The sequence below is a fragment of the Heterodontus francisci genome, chromosome 7, assembly GCF_036365525.1.
Source record: "Heterodontus francisci isolate sHetFra1 chromosome 7, sHetFra1.hap1, whole genome shotgun sequence".
NCBI classification, from domain to species: domain Eukaryota; kingdom Metazoa; phylum Chordata; class Chondrichthyes; order Heterodontiformes; family Heterodontidae; genus Heterodontus; species Heterodontus francisci.
Window position 1 is genome coordinate 125508713 of NC_090377.1, and position 21845 is coordinate 125530557.

Sequence of the window (21845 nt, forward strand, 5' to 3'; positions counted from 1 at the left end):
AGGACGGACCAATGGCGGGTGTGTTGGGCCGGGATGGTCTGAGGCGGGAGATCATGCGATGAAACCTCCAGAGATGCGGCCCACTGGAGTTGGCAACCCTAGAGTCAGCACCTTCAGCGGCAGAAAGGAGAAGCATCAAAAAGTGTTAATAAACCATCTTTGCTGTCTCCATTAACCAGATCCTGTACACAAAAAGTCTTTCTCTTCAGTGAGTTCTCACAGTTTGCTCCCTCTGCTTGATTCTCTGTTGGGTTGCTGGGTATGGCTCGGGGTTAGGGTGATGTCTCCCTCCTCTATTACTTTTCCTGCTCTTCATTTCCTAGGACTGTGATGTGATGACTTACGTCAGAGAGACGTGTGGATGTTGTGGTAAGTCCATTTGTTAATGTCAAAGCGTTTAATACATGATGACATTCAGAGGCCTTTGTTCAGGGATCTTATTGACTACAAAGTGAAAATATCAGCAGGAAGCCATGCCCAGTAGAAGTGTATATCAGTAAATCGCGAGGTGTGCAGCAGTTTCTGTTTAACTGCTTAGGACTGCGCATTCTTTTCCTGGAAAGACACCCAATAATCTAAACCCAGACACCCCAGGATTAGCAACCTCCTAATTAGGCATGTAAAGGCACCACTGAATGTAACCACCCAGAATTATGTGCCTTACTAGCCTAGAGTACTGGTTAGCTTCCTGTTTGTCGATCCTACACAGAGCATTGGCTTATAGTTTTACCTGGAGCCAACTCAGAAGAATCCCAGTTGCCAGTGGCTGGTGTAGCCTCTGAGATCCCATGAAAGAAGCAGCCTGCTGGTTAATTATCAACAGCACCCTTGAGAACTGTGGAAACAGGGATTGGATTACTGAGCCAGTCATAGATTGTCCACTCTTTTCCAAACTCTCACTATCAGGTGTTTCAGCTTGGAGCCAATCCAACCCCAAGGAGACCCTTCATAGTCTCCCCTACCTCCCAAGAGGATAGTCATGATATATGGAAATGTAGTAGGCTTGGGGGGAATGGGTGACTTTGGACTTATGATTCCCAAAGCTTTCCGTCACTGATGGTTTTCCTCACTTCATGCCTGGGTCTGCTGTAGACTAATTGATCGAGATTGATTGCCATGGTCAACTCCAATGTTATCAAATTCTCCGACTACCTGTATGGTAGAAGGCCAATGAGATGAACCTTAATCTTCTGTCATCCAGAAATTGCTACATACCTACATCCCTGTAGTTACTAGTTGGTCCGTTAGTTAAGTGGTCAGGAGAGAGGATTAATTAGTCTTGGATCAGTCTGAATTTTGCATTGTCTAAGCTGATCAAAGCGCTCTGCAGGATTCCTCATTCGATGTATGAAACTAAACAGCATTGATAAGCACAACTTAAACTCCCTCTTTATTTTCAATGCCATTCCCCATTTCCTCTTTTCCCATTTGTTTCAGACTGTGAGAAGCAGTGTGGGCCGCTGGATATTGTATTCGTGATTGACAGCTCAGAGAGTATTGGACTGACCAACTTTACGCTGGAAAAGAATTTTGTCATCAATACTGTCAGCCGATTGGGCACATTAGCCAAGGATCCCAAATCTAAAACAGGTCAGCAGTTCAGAAAGAGGTCAACCTTTTATATGACCCTACTTCCTGTTCAGGGTTATGGGAAACTTTCTTCACTAAATGCCTTAAAAAAGAAACCCATCTCCATAATTTGGATGTAAGTGGACTTTTATACTCCCCTTTTTATTTTTCACCTTGATACATGCAGCTTGATCATTCTTCTTTTAAAATTTTAAATAATGTACTATTAAACTAATTAGGCCTATCCCTGAAGGATGTGTAAGTAGGGCAACAGTTGCCTGGCAACCCTGGGTCTGAGACTCGCGGCCACAACGACCCTCAGCTTCAAGATGGCGGCCCAGATGCAGAAACCCACTGTGCGCAGTTAGGTTGTTCTGACATGATGCATGTTTAGAATTTGTTTTGTGATTTTGGAATTGCTGTCTATTCTCCGTACCCTGCACCATGCAGGTATGCTGGCAGTGTACAGCCTAGAACCTATTAACAGTCACACCACATCAGCATGTCACAACCCGTCCCTTGCCTTAAATATGCGCAAACAACCAGTTGTACCTTACAAATTGCTCTTGGGCGTGTGTGCCCTCAAATTCTACAGTGGTGCGCTGCACATGACCTACAACATGTTCACGTACATACTCCTATGAACACACACCTGAAACCATTGCAGGCACTCACACTCCAGTCAGACTTTATGTTGATTTCATGTCATACAACTTGCTCACACTCGTATCCCATCCCCAGCTAATACTCCCTCCGGTTACAGGTGTCGACCTACATGGCCCTCCATGATTGGCCAGCCTCTCAGTCCTGCTGGGTGCCATACAATCTTGTCTATCTCCTTCATTTGTGAACTATTAGCCCCCTAGCCTTTGTTTCAGTGCCTTCTCAAGTGTGAACTCCATTCTTTAAAAGGGATTTGATCAGCCCCTGCAGGTAGAATACTGATACCCCTTTTGAACCCTGTACCTCCCCAGTTCTATACGTCACAGAATCATTTATGGCACAGAAGGAGGCCATTCAGCCCATTGTTTCTCTGCTGGCTCTCCCTCAGCAATCCAGTCAGTCCCATTCCCCCGTTCGATCCCCATTGCCCTGAAAGTTTACTTTCTTCAAGTACCCATCCAATTTCCTTTTGAAAACATTGATTGTCTCCGCTTCCACCACCCTCATGGGCAGCGAGTTCCAGGTCATTACCACTCACTGCGTAAAAAAAACATTCTTGCTCACATTCCCCCTGCATCTCTTGCCCAAGCCTTTCAATCTGTGTCCCCTAGTTCTTGTACCATTAATTAATGAGAACAGTTTTTCCTTGTCTAACTTATCTAAGCATGTCATGATCTTGTACACGCTATCAAATCTCCCCTCAATCTCCTTTGCTCCAGGGAGAACAACCCCAGCTTCCCCAACCTTGTAACTAAATTCCCTCATCCCTGGAACCATTCTGATAAATCTCCTCTGCATCCTCTCAAAGACCCTCACATCCTTCCTGAAGTGTGATGACCAGAACTGGATGCCATAATCTAGTTGGGGCCTAACCAGAGCTTTATAAAGATTCAGCATGACCTCCCTGCTTTTGTACTCAATAGCTCTATGATATATGTGGTATCTGTTACTCTGTTTAGCGCCCACTGAGAACTGATCTGTGGAATCTCCAGTTGACCATGTTTTGCATTGAACTCACGCAGACCTTTGATTTGCAGGAGCCCGTGTTGGCGTTGTTCAATACAGTCATGAGGGAACGTTTGAAGCTGTGCAGCTGAATGATCCAAAAATCAGCTCGCTCTCATCTTTCAAGGAGGCTGTTAAAAAGCTGGAGTGGATAGCAGGCGGGACGTGGACACCCTCTGCCCTCAAATTTGCATACGACACGCTGATTAAAGCCAACAAGCGCGAGAAGGCAAAGGTCTTCGCCGTGGTGATTACTGACGGCCGGCACGACCCGCGGGATGATGACTCACTGCTCACATCCCTGTGCAAGGGCGACGTCATTGTCAATGCCATTGGCATCGGGGACATGTTTGCCAGGGCTCAGGATGACGAAACGCTGAGGTCGATCTCCTGCAAGCAGGACGGGCGGGTGCAGAAGATGAACCTCTTTGCTGACCTGGTGGCCGAGGAGTTCATTGACCAGATGGAGGATCTGCTGTGCCCCGGTAGGTCCAGCTAACGGGAAACGGCCTCCATTCCCAAAGGTCTTAAACTCTACTTCAAAACGTTGCGCAAATCTACGGGTGTGGGGGGGGGGATGTCATAAATGCCAACTATCTTGGTCACAGCCCGAATTCCCTGCCAAGGCAACTTCATAAAGTGTGGTAAAGTGTGGGGCCTTCGGAGCAGGGAGTTTCCTGGTTAGGGAACGATGCGTACTGCTTTCCAGGGAGGAGCCTGAAGTGGGGATCAAATGACTTTAACTGAGGATATGTCTTTTTTTCAAATTTATTTTTAGTTTCTTACTACAAGTGTAACTTGTTGCTTTTTCTTTCAGACCCTGAGATTATCTGCCCTGATCTCCCCTGTAAAACAGGTAGGTTACAAATACATCAAAACGCATTGAACTGCAGGGTCACTCTGAGAGCTGTTTCATTGTAGGCAGACTGTATTATATAAACTGTACCTAGCCCATACAGAGACCACATTTAAAATGAATATTGTAGATTGTACATAGAGTTTAAAATTGTTGTTAAAAGGAAAAATAACAGGATGTCTTTCTCTCCCCCACTCCTCTCTCCACTGTGCCTTGTCCGGAAGAAAAATAATAGCAGAATACTCTAGAAATATAAACATTAAAGCCCCTTATTGATAGGGGACTGTAGAGAAGCTTAGCATGAAATTCCTTTTTTTAACCAAAATAAAACTGAGGTAATGCCTATGTCTTTCTGTGTAACAAAGGAATTGCTAACGGAGTACTGGAGCCTGGAATTGTCAAACCCGCCAATTCAAAGTGGGAGGGCCATCAATTATGATGAAACACCAGTTTTTTTTTCATTCAAGGGATATGGGCGTCATTGGCTAGGCCAGCATTTATTGCCCATCCCGAATTGCCCTTGAGAAACCGAGTGGCTTGCTAGGTTATTTCAGAGGGCACGTAGGAGATAACCGCATTGCTGTGGGTCTGGAGTCACATGCAGACCAGACCAGGTAAGGACAGCACATTTCCTTCCCTAAAGGACATTAGTGAACCAGATGGGTTTTTACAACAATCGACATTGGTTTCATGGTCACCATTAGACCAGCTTTTTAACTCCAGATTTTTTTTAAAAATTAGTTTAATTCAAATTTCACCGTCTGCCGTGGTGGGATTTGAACCCGTGTCACCAAGGCTTTAGCCTGGGCCTCTGGATTACTAGTCCAGTGACATTACCACTACACCATTGCCTCCCCATAAATCTCATGTAAAGCAAAATTTTCTCCCAATGAGCCAGTTGGGTGCAAATTTATGAAATCTCAAGGTGGCACAAGGCAGACTGAGCGATGTAAATGAGGTAGGAGTGGGGCGTTTCCTGATCCCAAGTCCATTTTTCTGGGCATCTAATCACAGAGGCACCCAGAAAAATGTTGGTTCTGCAGTCTGCCCCTGAACCCCACTGACTAGAAGCTCTTAAAGGGACCATAGTGACAGCCTGAAGATCTTCAGGTAGGTCACAGCCTTCAATTTGCGGCCCAGATTATTTTGGTGGACCCTGGAGGAACACTGCTCTTTGTGGGGGGGGAGCCCAGAAAAATAATTTGACCCTTACCTTTGCTGGGCCTTTTCTCTTCCATCGCTCACGGAACTGGTCAGAGTGTAAATGCACAGGCTCTGACCTGTGCCATCCTGAAGTAGCAATCTGAGTCATAGGATCCAATTCCCATATTGAAAGAGGCCAATCACCTGAAAGAGGCAGGTGCTTTAGGACACTTGGCGGTAGGCCCCTTTCACAGTGGAGCCAGCTGTGTCCATGGTATTGCCAGGGCAGTAAGACTAGCCCCTTCCTGAGGCCATTCCTCACCTGTTAACAGTGGACAAGGTAGTCAAAATTGACCCCAAGGAGCCATCACTTGTCGGAATACTGACTGGCTCAGATCAAACCCATGTTACACAGCGGTATATTTGTCCTTCCATAACAGAATTGGGAGCTATCACTGGATACTCTGATCAACCACAACTACTCGTTTTCATATAGCACCTTTAACATAATATAATATCCCAAGGCGCTTCACAGAGCGTTATAAAGCAAAATTTGACATCGAGCCACATAAGGAAATATTAGGGTGGATGACCAAAAGTTTGGTCAAAGAGGTAGGTTTTAAGGAGTGTCTTAAAGGAGGAACGCAAGGTAGAGAGGTGGAGGTGTCTAGGGAGGGAATTCCAGTGCTTCAGGGCTAGACAGCTGAAGGCACGCCCACCAATGGTGGAGTGATTAAAATCAGGGATGCTCAAGAGGTCAGAATTAGAGGAGTGCAGATATCTCAGAGGGTTTTGGGGCTGGAGGAGATAACAGAGATAGGGACTGGCCAGGCCATGGAGGGATTTCAAAGCAAGGATGAGAATTTTAAAATCAAGGTATTGCCTAACTCGGAGACAATGGAGGTCAGCGAGTAGAGGAGTGATGGGTGAATGGAACTTAGTGAGAGTTGGGACAAGGGCAGTAGAGTTCTGGATGACCTCAAGGTTACAGAGGGTAGAATGTGGGAGGCCGGCCAGGAGCGTGGTGGAATAGTCAAGTCTAGAGGTAGCGAAGGCATGAATGAGGATTTCAGTGGCAGGTGAGCTGAGACAGGGGCGGATTTAGGCATCCTAGTGATAGCGCAAATGTGTGGTTGGTAGCTCAGCTGAGGGTCAAATATGACACCAACTTTGCAAACAGTCTAGTTCAACGTCAGCGTGTTGCCAGGGAGAAGGATGGAGTCAGTGACTGTGGAATGGAGTTTATAGAGGGGACTGAAGATGAGGGCTTCAGTCTTCCCAATATTTAATTCAGTCCAAATTCTTGAAGTCGACTGGTCACAGGCTGTAGAAAATTGCTAGCCAACTTCATTGACTTGGAATTACTTTTTCTTTTTTGGGTTGGCGGTCAGAATGACATCTCTTTTGGCTTGCCTCTATCATTGGATGGAATTGCTCATTGGATGTGTGCTTGCAATAGCTGGGAGATAGTGATCGTGGTCACAAAAGTCCCACTCCTGTTTTCCTTTAGACACACCAAGGGGGTGCGGGGTGGACGGGGACCAACTTCTTTAATGCAATGGCCACTATGAATCGATATGCCCCTCGAACCTTAAGTGAATTGGACGCCAAGGATGGATATAGCTTTAGGAGCATTATTGGAATGGACAGATGAACCCATGGACACAGATGGAATGGTTGCCATGGCAGTGTGTAAACCTGACTGACCAGCACCAGGTTGGGTGACACTGATGAATCACTTCACTCACAATCCCCTGAGCAAACAGAAGCACTTAACAAGCTGAGACCACTGGGGTAATGGGAAGATGGGTTGAACTGTGCATGAAAGGGGAGTTTAAAAATGGAACTAACTATGCATTCAGCAAAAGAGGCATGCTGTATGGACTCAACTATTCTTTGTGAAGGCGAAGGATGCAATGGCACAACTGTGCATTATAATACAGGGTTGTATAGTCTGAACCAAGCATTATAAAAGATGTATGGGCCAAAGCACAGATTGCATGAAATAGGAAGGGAGATATACATTGAACTATGCAGAAGGACCTTTCCTGCCTTTCTTTGGCCTCCTTATCTCGAGAGACAATGGGTAAGCGCCTGGAGGTGGTCAGTGGTGTGTGGAGCAGCGTCTGGAGTGGCTATAAAGGCCAATTCTAGAGTGACAGGCTCTTCCACAGGTGCTGCAGAAAAATTTGTTTGTCGGGGCTGTTACACAGTTGGCTCTCCCCTTGCGCTTCTGTCTTTCCTGCCTAGCACCCAGTTTATATTATAGAACCATTCCCAATGGATAAGACTGTGTCACGGGGCTGAATTTATTTACTATAGAGTGGATCAGGCAACATAAGAACATCCACCTATGCACAAGAACTGAGTGAAAGTTAGTCAGAAGTCGCTAGTGTGGCTTTGAAAGGAATCTTGTGCATGCACAGGTGCTACAAAGCCATGTTCACTATTTTTTTCATTCTGATTACAGCACAAACCTCTCTGCTGACTCTCTTCAGTGGCAATGTTAAACTGACAGCCTTCTGTCACTGACTCCCTGACCAGAGGAAATAGGCTTTCCCTCTTCACTCTATTTCAACCCTTTGTAATTTTACAAACATCAATTAATTCTCCTCTTAGTCTTCTCTGTTTGAATGTAAATGCAGTGTCAGCTGTGGCTCAGTGGTAGCACAATTACCTCTGAGTCAGAAGGCTATAGGCCCAGGGAATTGAGCACAAAATCCAGGCTAACACTCCAGTGCAGTACTGAGGGAGTGCTGCACTGTCAGAGGAGCTGTCTTTTGAATGAGATGTTGGGACATCTGCCCTCTCAGGTGGGCAGAAAGGTTCCCTGGGCACTATTTCGAAGAAGAATAGGGGAGTTCTGCCAGTGTCCTAGCCAATATTTGTCCCTCAACCAACACCTAAAATAGATGACCTCGCCATTTCTTTCATTGCTGTTTGTAGAATCTTGCTTTGCGCGTTTCCTACTTTACAACAGTGACCCCACTTCACAAAGTACTTTGGGACAAACTGAAGTAGTGGAAAGTGCTATATCATTCTTGCTTGCTTTCTTGTCCTTTTCCATAATGAGGCCCTCTTTGGTATTCTGTGTTCCTATTTATAAAAGTCACAATGCTGATTCTTGACCTCATATACCTGTCCACGTGCTCTTCTAACTGCAAACCATGGTCAGAAGCATTTTGAGGGCGACTGGGTGGGTTAACAAGTTACTGAGTGAATGGTACACTCTGTCAGCCAGTGCCAGCGAGCCTAAACTCTTCTTTTTAATCGTTTTCAGATATCTTAAGCAGTAACGATGCATACCCAGCTCTCCCATCCTTCCCCATGTCTGAGACCTACACTGATAACTGGTTTCACACAATCCAGGAATTTCAATCAGCCATGCAAACTGCTCGGCACCCAGACACCTACACCAAACTGGTAGCGACTATGGCCTACACTGCAGGGATGGCCAAATTCTCCACCGGAGAGGAGCGAAAAAATTGGACAGATTTATTCATAGATACTTTTAAAATGGTTTATAGCGATATAACGGGGAATGTTGACAGGGCAATGGAGCTATGCTAGGAGAACTGGCTGAGTGATGCTTCCGTGGCAGTTAATGCTTCACGGAACACGCTAATCCCTACCAGCCCTGTGCTATTGAAGGGCGATGGAAAGCCAACTTGTCTCCCAGCTTTGTGTTCTGAGCCTTATATCGTGTCACCAGAGGCCATTTGCAGCTGGTTAACGGTGCAGACTAGAGGGTGTAAAAGGGTCGAGAAAGGCCATTCGAGTGCTGAGGTTTGTGCAGCTGCTTTTAGACTGTCGCTTGTTTAGCTCGGGTTCCAGGACCCATTCCCAGAGCCATTTGCACTCCTTAATCCAGCTCACTTATACCAGCAATAGAATCATGATCCACGTAACAAAAAAAAAATCTGGATCCATGAATCGGCTGCTGGGATAGGGGGAATGAGATGTAGCAGTGGAAAGGCCATTGTAATTCTCTCATGGATCTCCTGGAATCCAGACCAAACAAGGGTCCATTTAACTGAAATCGGAGAGATGGGGTGGTGGTGGGCAACTGAAATCTATACTTGACTAGACTGACTGTGAAACAAAAACTGTTCCTAAAAGCAGAAATTGCTGGAAGTACAGAGTAGGCCAATCGGTATCTAAAGAACCTGAGTGGAGACCCTCCATATGGATATTGGGGGTCGCCAAGTCTGGATGTGTTCCTGGAGATTTCATCCATCTGACCTCCTCCCGCATCCGACGGCCCCGTCCCCAGGCTCCCGCCATTGATTTCCCAACTCGTCCATGCTTACAGGGCACTGCCTTCCCAGCCATTCGGAAAGTGAGCAGGCTTTTACTTATCCCATTGGATGCCCGCTTGTCTGTCAGTCAAACAACCCTCTTTATCCCGTCTTCGATACTTTTATAACTAATGTTCAAAAAGAGTTTGAAAAAAATCAATCGCGCACAAATTGTTTGAATACCCCTATGATTTTCCTTCTCGGGGGGCCCGGGAGTGGCTTGCTGCAATGTCCTGGAGCTTGATCTTTAGTTTTAATGGGAGGTTTGACAACCCGAATGGAGGTTGAGTTGGGATGAAGGGGATCCCCTGGAATGTTGACCTGCCTTTTCCTCTTCCACGGATGCCGATAATCCGTGTTTTGTTCCCAGCACTTCCTGATTTTGTTTCAGATTTCCAGCTTTCCCTCACCCCTCCATCTCTCCACCCACTCAAGCTGCTGTTATGAGGAGGAGCCTGTATCTGCTGCTGCCTTGCCTAGGTGGCGCACACTTCTGCCTTTCTAATGCGGTTTTCAACTTGTACATGTATCATTTAATAAACGTTTCATTTTATTCCCGGATGCTGGCTGATGTCTTAATGGAAAAGAAGAAAGAAAAAACTTGCATTTAGATAGCGCCTTTCTTTGTTTTTCCTTTTTTTACTCTTTCATGGGATGTGGACGTCGCTGGCAAAGCCAGCATTTGTTGCCCATCCCTAATTGCCCTTGAAAACTGAGTGGCTTGCTGGGCCATTTCAGAGGGCAGTTAACAGTCAACCACATTCACAACCTCAGCATGTCAAAACACACTACAGCCAGTGTAGTCCCTGTTGTAATGTAGGAAATGCAGCAGCCAATTTGCTCAGAGCAAGTTCCCCCAAACAGCAATATGATAATAACCAGATCTTTTGTTTTTAGTGATGTTGGTTGAGGGGCAAATATTGGACACTGGGGAGAACTCCCCTTCTCTCCCTCAAAATACTGACATGGGATCTTTTACATCCACCTGAACCAGCAGACAGGTTTAACATCTGATCCTAAAGATGGCACCTCTGACAGTGCAGTGTTCCCTCAGTACTGCACTGGAGTGCCAGCCTAAATTATGTGTTTAAGTCTCTGGAGTGGGATTTGAGCCCCCAACCTCTGACAATCCACTGAAGCTTCGGAGTTGGAGGGTTTTGGTTTTAGGGCAGCCCATTTGGTAGCCGTCCCATTTGTAGACCCAGCCAACAGGTTTTCGAACATTGCCCTGCTGAGACACCAGTGAATCCATCTGCATCTGCACAGCTTGGCAACATTTTCATTCAAAGACCTTAGTGGCTGAGACACCAACCCCCAAGATCTGGTGCTCTATGACATTGCACGTGCAAACGCCACCCCTATTCTCCATTGGTCGTGGCTGATCTATTGGGCCCTTGTGAATATTACAGAAGCCATTCATTTGTTAATCTGCATGGTACAACAGTGTAAGCAGAAAACAAAATGTGCTGGAAATACATGGTGGATCACTCAGCAGCTTTAATGGGGAATGAGTGGTTAAGCTTTGGTGCACAGAGTTTTGTCAGGATTGATCGGAACCGATCTGACAAAGGGTATGAACCAAAAAGGTCAACCTCTCTTTCCCTCGTGCACCTTAGAAAGGCTTTTAGACCTGGTGTGTATTTCCAGTGTTTGAGTTTTTTTTCTTCACATCGTATTGAACTCAGCCCCACCTTCATCTGTTTGACATCGAGGAGCAGCGTTGGAGGGGAGCGGGGTGGATGGGGGTGTTCAGGTTTTTGGGGCCTGCAGTGTGTCCATAGAGCCTGCGGGTAGGGTGGGGGAGACTCGTATAATAAAGCTTAAATCCAAGTTCCAATCAATGTGCAGATATCTGAAGTTACTGATACTAACCGATCTTGGTATTCTGATCTAGGATTGATCCATCAGTGAAACCACAGTGCTAGGAAAAAGGCCTTGTCCAAACTCGGCCCACAAAATTCAAACAGGACAAACCAATGGACAAGAGACAGAAGCGCAAATAGAAATAAGTTGCTCGGGCTTCAAGGGCCTCAACAATATGTCACTGGGTTGTGGGGAGGGCGGGGGGTGGTGGAAGTCATGGGTGGCTGTGTATGGTACAATATTTTACTTATTCGTTTGGGGGATGTGGGCATCGTTGGCTATGCCAGCATTTATTACCCATCCCTAATTGCCCTTGAGAAGTTGGTGGTGAGCTGCCTTCTTGATCCGCTGCAGTCCTTGGGGTGTAGGTACACCCACAGTGCTGTAAGGAAGGGAGTTCCAGAATTGTGACTCAACAACAGTGAAGGAATGGTGATATTGTTCCAAGTCAGGATGGTGTGTGGCTTGAAGGGGAACATGCAGGTGGTGGTGTTCCCATGCATCTGCTGCCCTTGTCCTTCTAGGTGGTCGAGGTCGCAGGTTTGGAAGGTGCTGTCGAAGGAGCCTTGGCGAGTTGCTGAAGTGCATCTTGTAGATGGTACACACCGCTGCCAGTGTGTCGGTGGTGGAGGGAGTGAATATTTGTGGATGGGGTGACAATCAAGTGGGCTGCTTTGTCCTGGAGGGTGTCAAACTTTTTGAGTGTTGTTGGAGCTGCACCCATCCAGGCATTGGAGAATATTTCATCACTTCCATCACACTCCTGACTTGTGCCTTGTAGATGGTGGACAGGCTTTGGGGAGTCAGGAGGTGAGTTACTTGCCCCAGAATTCCCAGCCTCTGACCTACTGTTTTAGCCACAGCTTTTATGTGGCTGGTGCAGTTCAGTTTCTGGTCAATGGTGACCCCCAGGATATTGATAGTGGAGGATTCAGCAATGGTAATGCCATTCAATGTCATCCGGAGGTGGTTAGATTCTCTCTTATTTGAGATAGTCATTGTCTGGCACTTGCGTGGAGCATATATTACCTGTCACGTATCGACCCGAGCCTGGATATTGTCCAGGTCTTGCTGCATATCGACACGGGCTGCTTCAGTATCAGAGGAGCTGCAAACTGTACTGAACATTGTGCAATCATCAGCGAACATCCCCACTTCTGACCTTATGATGGAAGGAAGGTCATTGATGAAACAGCTGAAGATGGTTGGGCCTATGACACTACCCTGAGGAACTCCTGCAGTAATATCCTGCGATGAGATGATTGACCTCCAACAACCACAACCATCTTCCTTTATGCTAGGTACGACTCCAACCAGCGGAGGGTTTTCCCACGATTCACATCAACTTCAGTTTTGCTAGGGCTCCTTGATGCCATACTTGGTGAAATGCTGCCTTGATGTCAAGGGCAGTCACTCTCACCTCACCTCTTGTGTTCACCTCTTTTGTCCATGTTTGAACCAAGATTGTAATGAGGTCAGGAGCTGAGTGGCCCTGGCAGAACCCAAACTGAGCGTCACTGAGCAGGTTATTGCTGGGTAAGTGCCGCTTGATAGCACTGTCGACAACCCCTTCTATCACTTTGCTGATGATAGGGAGTAGACTGATAGGGCCAGGTCGGATTTGTCCTGCTTTTTGTGCACAGGACATACCTGGGTAATTTTTCACTTTGCTGGGAGATGCCAGTGTTGTAGCTGTAGTGGAACAGCTTAGCTAGGGGCATGGCTGGTTCTGGAGCACGATAGTCTTCAATACTATTGCCAGAATGTTCTCAGGGCTCATAGCCTTTGCAGTGCCTTCAGCCGTTTCCTGATATCACATGGAGTGAATCGGATTGACTGAAGACTGGCATCTGTACTGCTGGGGACCTCAGGAGGAGGTTGAGATGGATCATCCACTCAGCACTTCTGGCTGATATTTGTAGCAAATGCTTCAGCCTTGTCTTTTGCACTGATGTGCTGGGCTCCCCCATCGTTGAGGATGAGGATATTTGTGGAGTCTCCTGTCAGTTGTTTAATTGTCCACCACCATTCGCAACTGGGATGTGGCAGGACTGCAGAGCGTAGATCTGATCCATTGGTTGTGGGATTGTTGAGCTCTGTATATCGCATGCTGTTTGGCATGCAAATAGTCCTGTGTTGTATCTTCGTCCGGCTGACACCTCATTTTTAGATATGTGTGGTGCTGCTCCTGACATGCCCTCCTGCACTCTTCATTGAACCAGGGTTGGTCTCCTGGCTTGATGGTAATGGTAGAGTGGGGGATATGCTGGACCTTGAGGTTACAGATTGCGGTTGAATGCAATTCTGCTGCTGCTGATGGCTCGCTGCGCCTCATGGATGCCCAGTTTTGAGTTGCTAGATCTGTTCAAAATCTATCCCATTTAGCACAGTGGTAGTGCCACACAACACGATGGTGGTACCCTCAGGACTTTGTCTTCACAAGGACTGTGCGGTGGTCACTCCTATCAATACTGGCATAGACAGACGCATCTGTGACAGGTAGATTGGTGAGGGCAAGTAGGTTTCTCCCTCTTGTTTGTTCCCTCACCACCTGCTGCAGATCCAGTCGAGCAGCTATGTCCTTTAGGGCTCGGTCAATAGTTGTGCTACCGAGCCACTCTTGGTGATGGACATTGAAGTCCCCCACCCAGAGTACATTTTTTGCCCTTGCCACCCTCAGTGCTTCTTCTAATTTGTGTTCAACATGGAGAAGCACAGATTCATCAGCCGAGGGGGGGTGGCTGTAGGTGGTAATTAGCAGGAGGTTTCCTTGCCCATGTTTGACCTGATGCCATGAGACTTCATGGGGTCTGGAGTTGATATTAAGGACTCCCATGGCAACTCCATCCTGGCTGTATAACACTGTGCCACCACCTCTGGTGGGTCTGTTCTGCTGATGGGACAGGACATACCCAGGGTATGGTGATGGTGGTTGAATACACCATCAGAATACACAGCAGAAGCAGCATGCAATAGACAGGACTAAGCGATGCCGCAACCAACAGATCAGATCCAAGCTCTGTAGTCCTGCCACATCCAGTTGTGATGGTGGTCTCTGGGACCTTGTCTGCAAAGTATTATTTTGTGAGTAAGACTATATCAGGCTGTTGCTTGACTAGTCTGTGGGACAGATCTCCCACTTTTGGCACAAGCCCCCAGATGTTAGTAAGGAGGACTTTGCAGGGTCGACAGGGCTGGGCTTGCCGTTTTCGGTGCCCAGGTCGATGCAGGGTGGTCCATCTGGTTTTATTCCTTTTCCTAGGCTTTGTAGTGGCTTGACAGGCCATTAAGAGGTAGCCACATTGTTGTGGGTCTGGAGTTCCATGTAAGCCAGGACGGCAGATTTCCTTCTCTATAGGACATTAGTGAACCAGATAGGTTTTTACAACAATCGACAATCGTTTCATGATCACTACTAGACTTGCTTTTTAATTCCAGATTTATTAATTGAATTCAAATTCCACCTTCTGCCCTCATGTGATTCGAGCCTGGAGCTCTGGGTTACAAGTCTAGTGACATTACCACTACACTACCGCCTCCGCTATGTTAGTATGCTGATATGGATGTCATAGATTCACCAGCCATGCAAATCAGGTGGTGGTTTATTTGGGGAATTTGTCAACAATGGCATCCCTGCCACCATCTGCACTAACAGAAAGGAGCTGTAGCCTCTGCCTCCGATAACAACCCTCCGTCTTGTTTGCTCTCCAGTGAGTCTGTTAAAGGGCTTGTGGCACACTGAAAGCAGGAAGAGGGAAGATAGTGGTAAGTCATTTCAGCAATGCTATGACAGACCGGTTTAATAAATAAATAAACCCATGCTCAGAAGGATGCATCTGAAATGGATTGAGTTGTATTGAATCGATGGTTGGAACCATTAGTGAGTGGGCACGATTCTCTGACTTTGAGTGAGGAGATAATCCAGTCTGGGATTGCTTCTAATGCTGCTGGATCTCTTAATGGATTCAACTGGAACTTTCTTGCATTTGTCCATTCATATTTTCTATTTTAAAATGAGAGCAACAGGCAAGAAATGACCAGGAGCAAAGAAAGCTCCTCCTTGTTTATTAAATCAACTACATTCAAATGGAACCCAACTGTGGACGTCCTTTGTGAGATGGTGGGGAGGGGACAGTCCGACATGTTCTCACTGCCCCCGCCCTTCTTTCATGAGGAAGAGAGGCAGAGGAAAGTGACCATTATTGAGAAGTCACTGAGCTGTTCACCTGCTCTCCCAATGGAAGAGACGTTCAGAACCTAATGTCAAACTGGCCGATTCCATGAGCTCTGTTATTCGAGACTAAATCCAATGTCTTTGACTGGCCGTCACTGGGTTATGTCAACTGTGGTATGGATTCCTGCAGAGGACATATATTTCTTCTAGATGCTGGGAACTGTGGTCCTGTTTGTACAAGTTGCTGAAGAGACTGTATTGCACGTAATGCAATCCGGTTGAAGCCAATGCCCATTTTCCAGATGTTCCTAAGACCTCATGTTTGGCCCATATCTCCTTTCCCATTGCTTCGTTGTGCATCCCAGAGTTATAATACAGTACAATCTGTAGGCTTTTCCTTATCCGATAGCAGCAGGGCTTGAAAGGAAATAAGTGTAGAATTTTGCAGATGCATTATTTAGTCATCATCTTTGAAAACTCTCAAATCAGGAAGTGCCCCTTTTAGATTGCGAAAATTGCAAATGTGACTCCATTATTTAAGAAAGGTGAGAAAGAGAAATTGGGATATGATAGACCTGTCAGTCTAACATCTCTTGTGGGGACATTATTGGAATCTATAATTAAGGATAAAGTGGCAGAAAATTTGAGCTGATCGGAGAGAACCAAGATGGATTTAAAATGGGCAGGTCAATGTCTAACAAACCTAATTGAATTTTTTGAGCAAGTAATGTAAGTAGTGGACAGGGGAATGCATATGGATGTCATTTATATGGATGTCCAGAAGGCAGTAGATAAGTTTCCACAAAAGAGACTGTTAGCTATAATTAAAGCTCATGGAATTGAAGGCAACTTAATTACCTGGTTAGGAGTCAGTAGAAAACAAAGATTAGGGCTAATGGGTATGTACTTGAATTAGAAGGAAGTGACTAGTGGTATCCCACAGGATCTGTGTTGAGGCCTCAACTATTCACTACATTTATTAGTGTCTTAGATAACACAGTAGAGAACTGAATATCCAAGTCTGCTAATGAACAAAGACAGGTTGGCATAGTAAATAGTTAACAGACAGGAGGATAAATTACATTGAGACAGTGCTAGATTAAGTGAGTGGCAAAACTGTGGCAGATGATGTCAAAGCAGTTAAAGTGTAAGTTCATCCATTTCAGACCCAACAAAAAGTATAGATGAGAGTATTATATAAATGGTAAAAAGCTAGGAGTAGTGGAGGTCCAAAGAAATTTAGGAGTCTGTGTACATTGATCACTGAATGTTGTAGTCGGGTACAAAAAATAATCAAAAGGTTTAATGGAATGTTAGCCTTTATAACTAGAGGGTTAGAATATAAAGGGGAGGAGGTTTTGCCACATTTATACAAAGCCCTGGTTAGACCACATCTGGAGTACTGTGTACGGATCTGGGCACCACACCTTAGAAGGGATGTATTGGCCTTGGATGGAGTGCAGTGGAGATTCACCAGAATGTTACCAGGGCTCCAAGGGTTAGATTATGAGAAGAGATTACATTAACTAGTCTTGTATTCCCTGGGATACAGAAGGTTCAGCAGTGACTTATTTGAGGTTTTTATGATTTTGAGAGGATTTGATAGGGCAGATGGAGATGAATCACTTCTTCTTGTGAGGGAGCCCAGAACAAGGGAGCATAAACTTAAAATTAGAGCTAGACCGTTTAGGGGTGATGTCAGGAAGCACTTTTTCACACAAAGGGTAGTGGAAATCTAAAACTTACTGTCTCATAAAAGCTGTTGAGGTTGAGGGTCAATTGAAAATGCCAGAACTGCGTGGTAAATTTTTGTTAGCCTGGGAAACGAGGGCAGACCTTGGCGAGCTAACAGAAGGAGGAGAATTCCTTTTGGCATGTACAGAAACTTTGGGATCAGTGGCTAGCAAGGTTTTGCTGGATTGGATCATGTAGATATGGAGAAACCATTTCCTCTGGTGAGGGGAACTAGAAACAAGAAAATATCATAAAATTAGAGCTAGGCCATGAAAATAGCTTATCTGGTCATTATCTCATTGCTTGCTGTGTACAAATTGGCTCCTGTATTTTCATAGTGGCCAAATTTCAGAAAGTGTTTTATTGGTTGTAAAGCGCTTTGGGATGCCTTGAGGTCACGAAAGGCGCTATAGAAATGCAAGTCTTTTTTTCTTACCCACTAGGGCCCTCAAGAGCTCGGCTGGATTTCTTTGGGCTTTACTTAAGGTTCCTGGTCCATTTTCTGTCACCGTTTTTTCTCCCTAGCAGGGATGGTAGGAGAAGTGGGGGGGAGGAGGAGGCCAGACAGACTGAGCTGAATAAAATGTACTCTTGGCGTCTTTTCCAGAACTTGCCGTGGCACCGTGCACGCAACGCCCGGTGGACCTGGTCTTCATGGTCGACGGCTCGGAGCGAATGGGCGACACCAACTTCCGGCATGTGCGGGAGTTCATCGAGAAGGTGGCAACCACCCTGCCCCTGGCCAAGAGCAACAGCGACCCCATGAGGGCCCGCATTTCCGTCCTGCAGTACGGCAGCGAGGACGAGCAGCAGTTGGTCTTCGGTCTCAGCCGCAACTTGACCACCATCCTCAACTCCCTGGCCAACATGAGGTACCTGGACTCGGCCTCCAACGTGGGCTCCGCCATCATCTACGGCATCCGCAACCTGGTCCAGAGGCCAGGATCAACGCCCCAGGCCGCCCGGCGGGGCGCCGAGCTCTCCTTCGTCTTCATCACTGACGGCACCAGCGGCAACAAGAGCCTCGGTGAGGCGGTGGACTCCATGCGCAAGCACAACGTTGTACCCACAATGATTGCCGTTGGGCCGGAAGTGGACATGGATATACTGCTGCAGATAGGGTTAGGGGAGAGGGCAGCCATCTATCGAGCTGCAGACTACTCCCAGATCCTGCATCCCGGCTTCTTCGACAGATTGTACAGGTGGATCTGTTAAGGACTTCAAATCCAGCTCTCTTCCCCGGGACATAAAGTCGATCCCTGAATATCTTTTTGTTTTAGTTCTATGTTATTCAGGAAAAGGTAAAACAAGGTGCTTCTTTTTTAATATATATATCGAATTATTTTTTAATCATTGTTTCTTTTCCTTTTGTGCATTTCTAGATTGCTTGGCCTTGCTTGGGTTGCCAACTCTGATTGGATGGGCTCCTGGAGGTGGACCTGCCCACCTTCCCACCACCACCACACCCCGCACCCCCCCCCCCCCCCACCTCCCAAACCCTCACCCCATTGGTCAGTGGATATGCTCATCCTGGCAGGGCACCACCTTCCCCTGCCAATTGGGAAAGCGAACAGACAGCTCATAACCCGATTGGGTGATACTTGATCTTTCAGTCAAACATCTTTTCGTTTTTTTCCCATCTCCAAATAGTAATAGAAAGTGGTCAAGGATATTTTTCTTTCTTTTAAAAGAAAATTATCTTTTTTTAATGCCACTAGAATATTTTTTCCCCTGGGTCACTTGCAAAAGTGTTCTGGAGATTAAATCTAGACGTCTTAGAGACTCCCAGGATAATCCTAGAGAGTTGGCAACCCTCCAGCTTGCCAGACAACCAGACATTTCCTTTCCCTTGTGCTTAGGCCAGTACTGTCTCGGCCATTTTGTTACTTTCAATGTTTTGTAAGCTCCATCGTTTCGAAGTGTGCACTGATAATTTTTTTGCACGCCACGATGCTCGGTCTTTTCTAGAAGATCTGAGAAGCGTCACTTGACACCGAGTGCTGGGATGGAGGCCAGCTCCTCGGATTAAAGCTTCCTGCCCCTCCCCCACCGCCAAGCGGGAATGTGGTAAAAGAGTAATACTCCTGGTAGGTACCAGCAAATTGCTCTTGCCCCTCGTCTTTGTCTCCCCTTAAACCCTCCTTGCAAAACACACATGTGCACCACACAACACCAAAACCCAGTGCCTTATTCCTTCCCCCCCTAACCCCCAATCACTGACCCGAGAAAGGAATTTAGCTGTTAATAGTTAACACTGCCCACATGCACGCTACAGAGGCCTTAATGTCATATCAACAAGTGCTCTGCAATCTGTCAGGCAGCGTGGCCTGAGAAAGTGGGTAGAGTTCCCACCACTTAATGCATCCATGTTTAAAACGGACAGTCGCATGCATCGAGCAAAAAGCGATAACCATTAACCATCGCATTGACATCAGTTTCAAATTTGCCAGTTGGGGGCGTTTAAACTGCTCCGTTTTATTTTGTGCCGAGGTGGCTGGACTTCCTGTGTGGTTCACACTGAATGCGTGGATAAAGATAAGTAAATTGCCCTTGATAAGGTGCACCTTTTGTGTACATATACCCTCTAAACCTCTCTAAGTGGGTTATTGTTTGTACTGAACAATGATTTAAATAAAACTAGTTTATTTGTGATCTATAATATTCTTGTATAACAGAGCACTGTAATAGCACTACCACATTACACCAGCCATCGGGTACAGTGGGCAAATTGTGTGTATAATCGCTTATAGCGGTGGGGCCTGTTGAGTAAGATGGAGAAAGAATGGAAAGTGACCCCTAAACGTGGCGATTGGTTGACCTGTGTTCCCAAGTTCACGCTTTCATTGGGAGGCCTAAGTAGAGGTTGTTTTCCTTTGCTGGAGATCATTTTTTGGGAGGTGGGGAGGATGCTGTGACATGTTTCCTTCTTGCCAGCAGGTGGTGGTGTTGCACAGTGAGGAGCAAGAGGCCACTATCACCCACTGTCTCTAGTGAGTGGACTCTTTAAGTTCAGTTAAAAGAGATTCAAACAAATGTTTTTTCTAACAGCTGGTGAATGTTTGAAATCTCCCGCTTAAAAACAGGGAGCACAGCAGGTCAGCCAGCATCTGAAAGCAAAAGCTGGGGTTCAAGTGCGGGCTGTGACCATCCCCGGGCAGCCGCTCCACGGAAAAATTGGACCTAAATATTTATCCCTTTCAGACCCTGGTGGATCTTCCGTGGGCCTGCTAGTGTCCTTGCTGTTTCTTTTTGACTTTTAGTACACACCAGTTTATATATCGGTGCACAGGGACTTTGCATTGACACTTGTACTTGCCAAGGGTAAATGGGGCCCACGCCGGCTCCGAAGCAAATATTGGCGAGCCACTGTCCCGGAGTGAGCCTCACTTGGATGTCCTGTCAAGTGTTGAATCTACACTTGGGCCGCATTCCCGCTGTCACAGCGCCACCGGTGAAGAGCAGCAGAGCTTGGTGGCCAGTGTTTACAGCCATTGTTGTGAATCCAGACATCAGCCACAGGATCACACATTCCCATCACCCTCTGTAATGTGAGGTGACGGCGCCAGAGTCAAAGGTCAGCGGGCCAGCTCTCCGCCCTGGTGCTGGACTCAGCGAGGCCCTCTCGGCACCCTGAGGCTCGTCCAGCCTTTTCAGAGCAAGCAGTCACGGTTTGTCACCTCTTTCTGGTGAATTGTGCCTATCTTGTATTGAAAACCACAAAGCTTTGTAATATATATTTCTAGTGAATGTTCTTGCGATGAAGTAGTCCATGTCAGTCGTTCTACAAATGTGTTTTTCATACGGTTTGCTACATCCAAGTTTGAACCATCTGTACTGAATACAAAATAAATGGATTTTCCAAAATCTCTGCAGATCTACTTTGTATAATTTATGCAGTTGCCTCCTGAATATTTGCTGGCGAATTATTGCCTCAGAGTATTCCTTCACGGTGTGCGACAGCCTCGTCTCGAGCTGTTTGTTGCTATGGGGGCTGTTTGTTTAATTGTTGAGCCAACTTCCCCACTGTCTCAGTGAGTGGCACCGCACTGTGCCCAACTCAGTTAACAACTGCACCTTACAGATCCCCAACCGCCTTCTGCAGCTGTCGATCTGTTCAACCGCACCTTTGCCTCCACCTTTTGATGCCCTTGTCCTCATTTAACAACTTTCTTTCTCCGTCCTGTCAATGCCCCAGCTTTGTTTCCTCAAATCCAAAGGGTGCAGAGTTAAACGTATGGGGTGCTATTGGGCCCCACTGTTCTCTGCCAAAACTGCCCACTGCTCCAGGACTAGCCAGGGGAACAAGGATAGCGCACTGCAGTGAACTTCTTTCTGCACAACTCCTGTCCCCTCCACCCTTAACCTCCAAACAGCAAGTACAACGGGCTCATGGGTGGGCAGCTGTCTCCTCCAGTTACACACTGGGAAGACTGAAACCACTGTCTTCAGCCCCTGCCATCAAACTCTCTGTTCCCTCACCACCGACTCCAGCCCTCCTTGGCCACTTTTGCAGGTTGAGACAAACTGTTCACACCCTGAA

The 21845-nt window shown here is 46.5% G+C and overlaps 1 protein-coding gene across 2 annotated transcripts in view; it reads left to right on the forward strand.

The window, feature by feature from the left end:
- Positions 1 to 21173, forward strand: part of col6a2 (collagen, type VI, alpha 2) — an 88050-nt gene extending 66877 nt beyond the window's left edge. The window contains exons 25-29 of one of the 2 annotated variants that reach the window (XM_068036127.1): positions 324 to 369; positions 1438 to 1590; positions 3270 to 3722; positions 4055 to 4093; positions 8517 to 10088. In XM_068036127.1, coding sequence (XP_067892228.1) covers positions 324 to 369; positions 1438 to 1590; positions 3270 to 3722; positions 4055 to 4093; positions 8517 to 8806 — 981 coding nt within the window. In that variant the 3' untranslated portion in view covers positions 8807 to 10088. Of the gene's footprint in view, positions 1 to 323; positions 370 to 1437; positions 1591 to 3269; positions 3723 to 4054; positions 4094 to 8516; positions 10089 to 17912 lie in introns of those variants that run through there. The other variant, XM_068036126.1, reaches the window with a different exon arrangement.
- Positions 21174 to 21845: the final 672 nt, after the last annotated feature.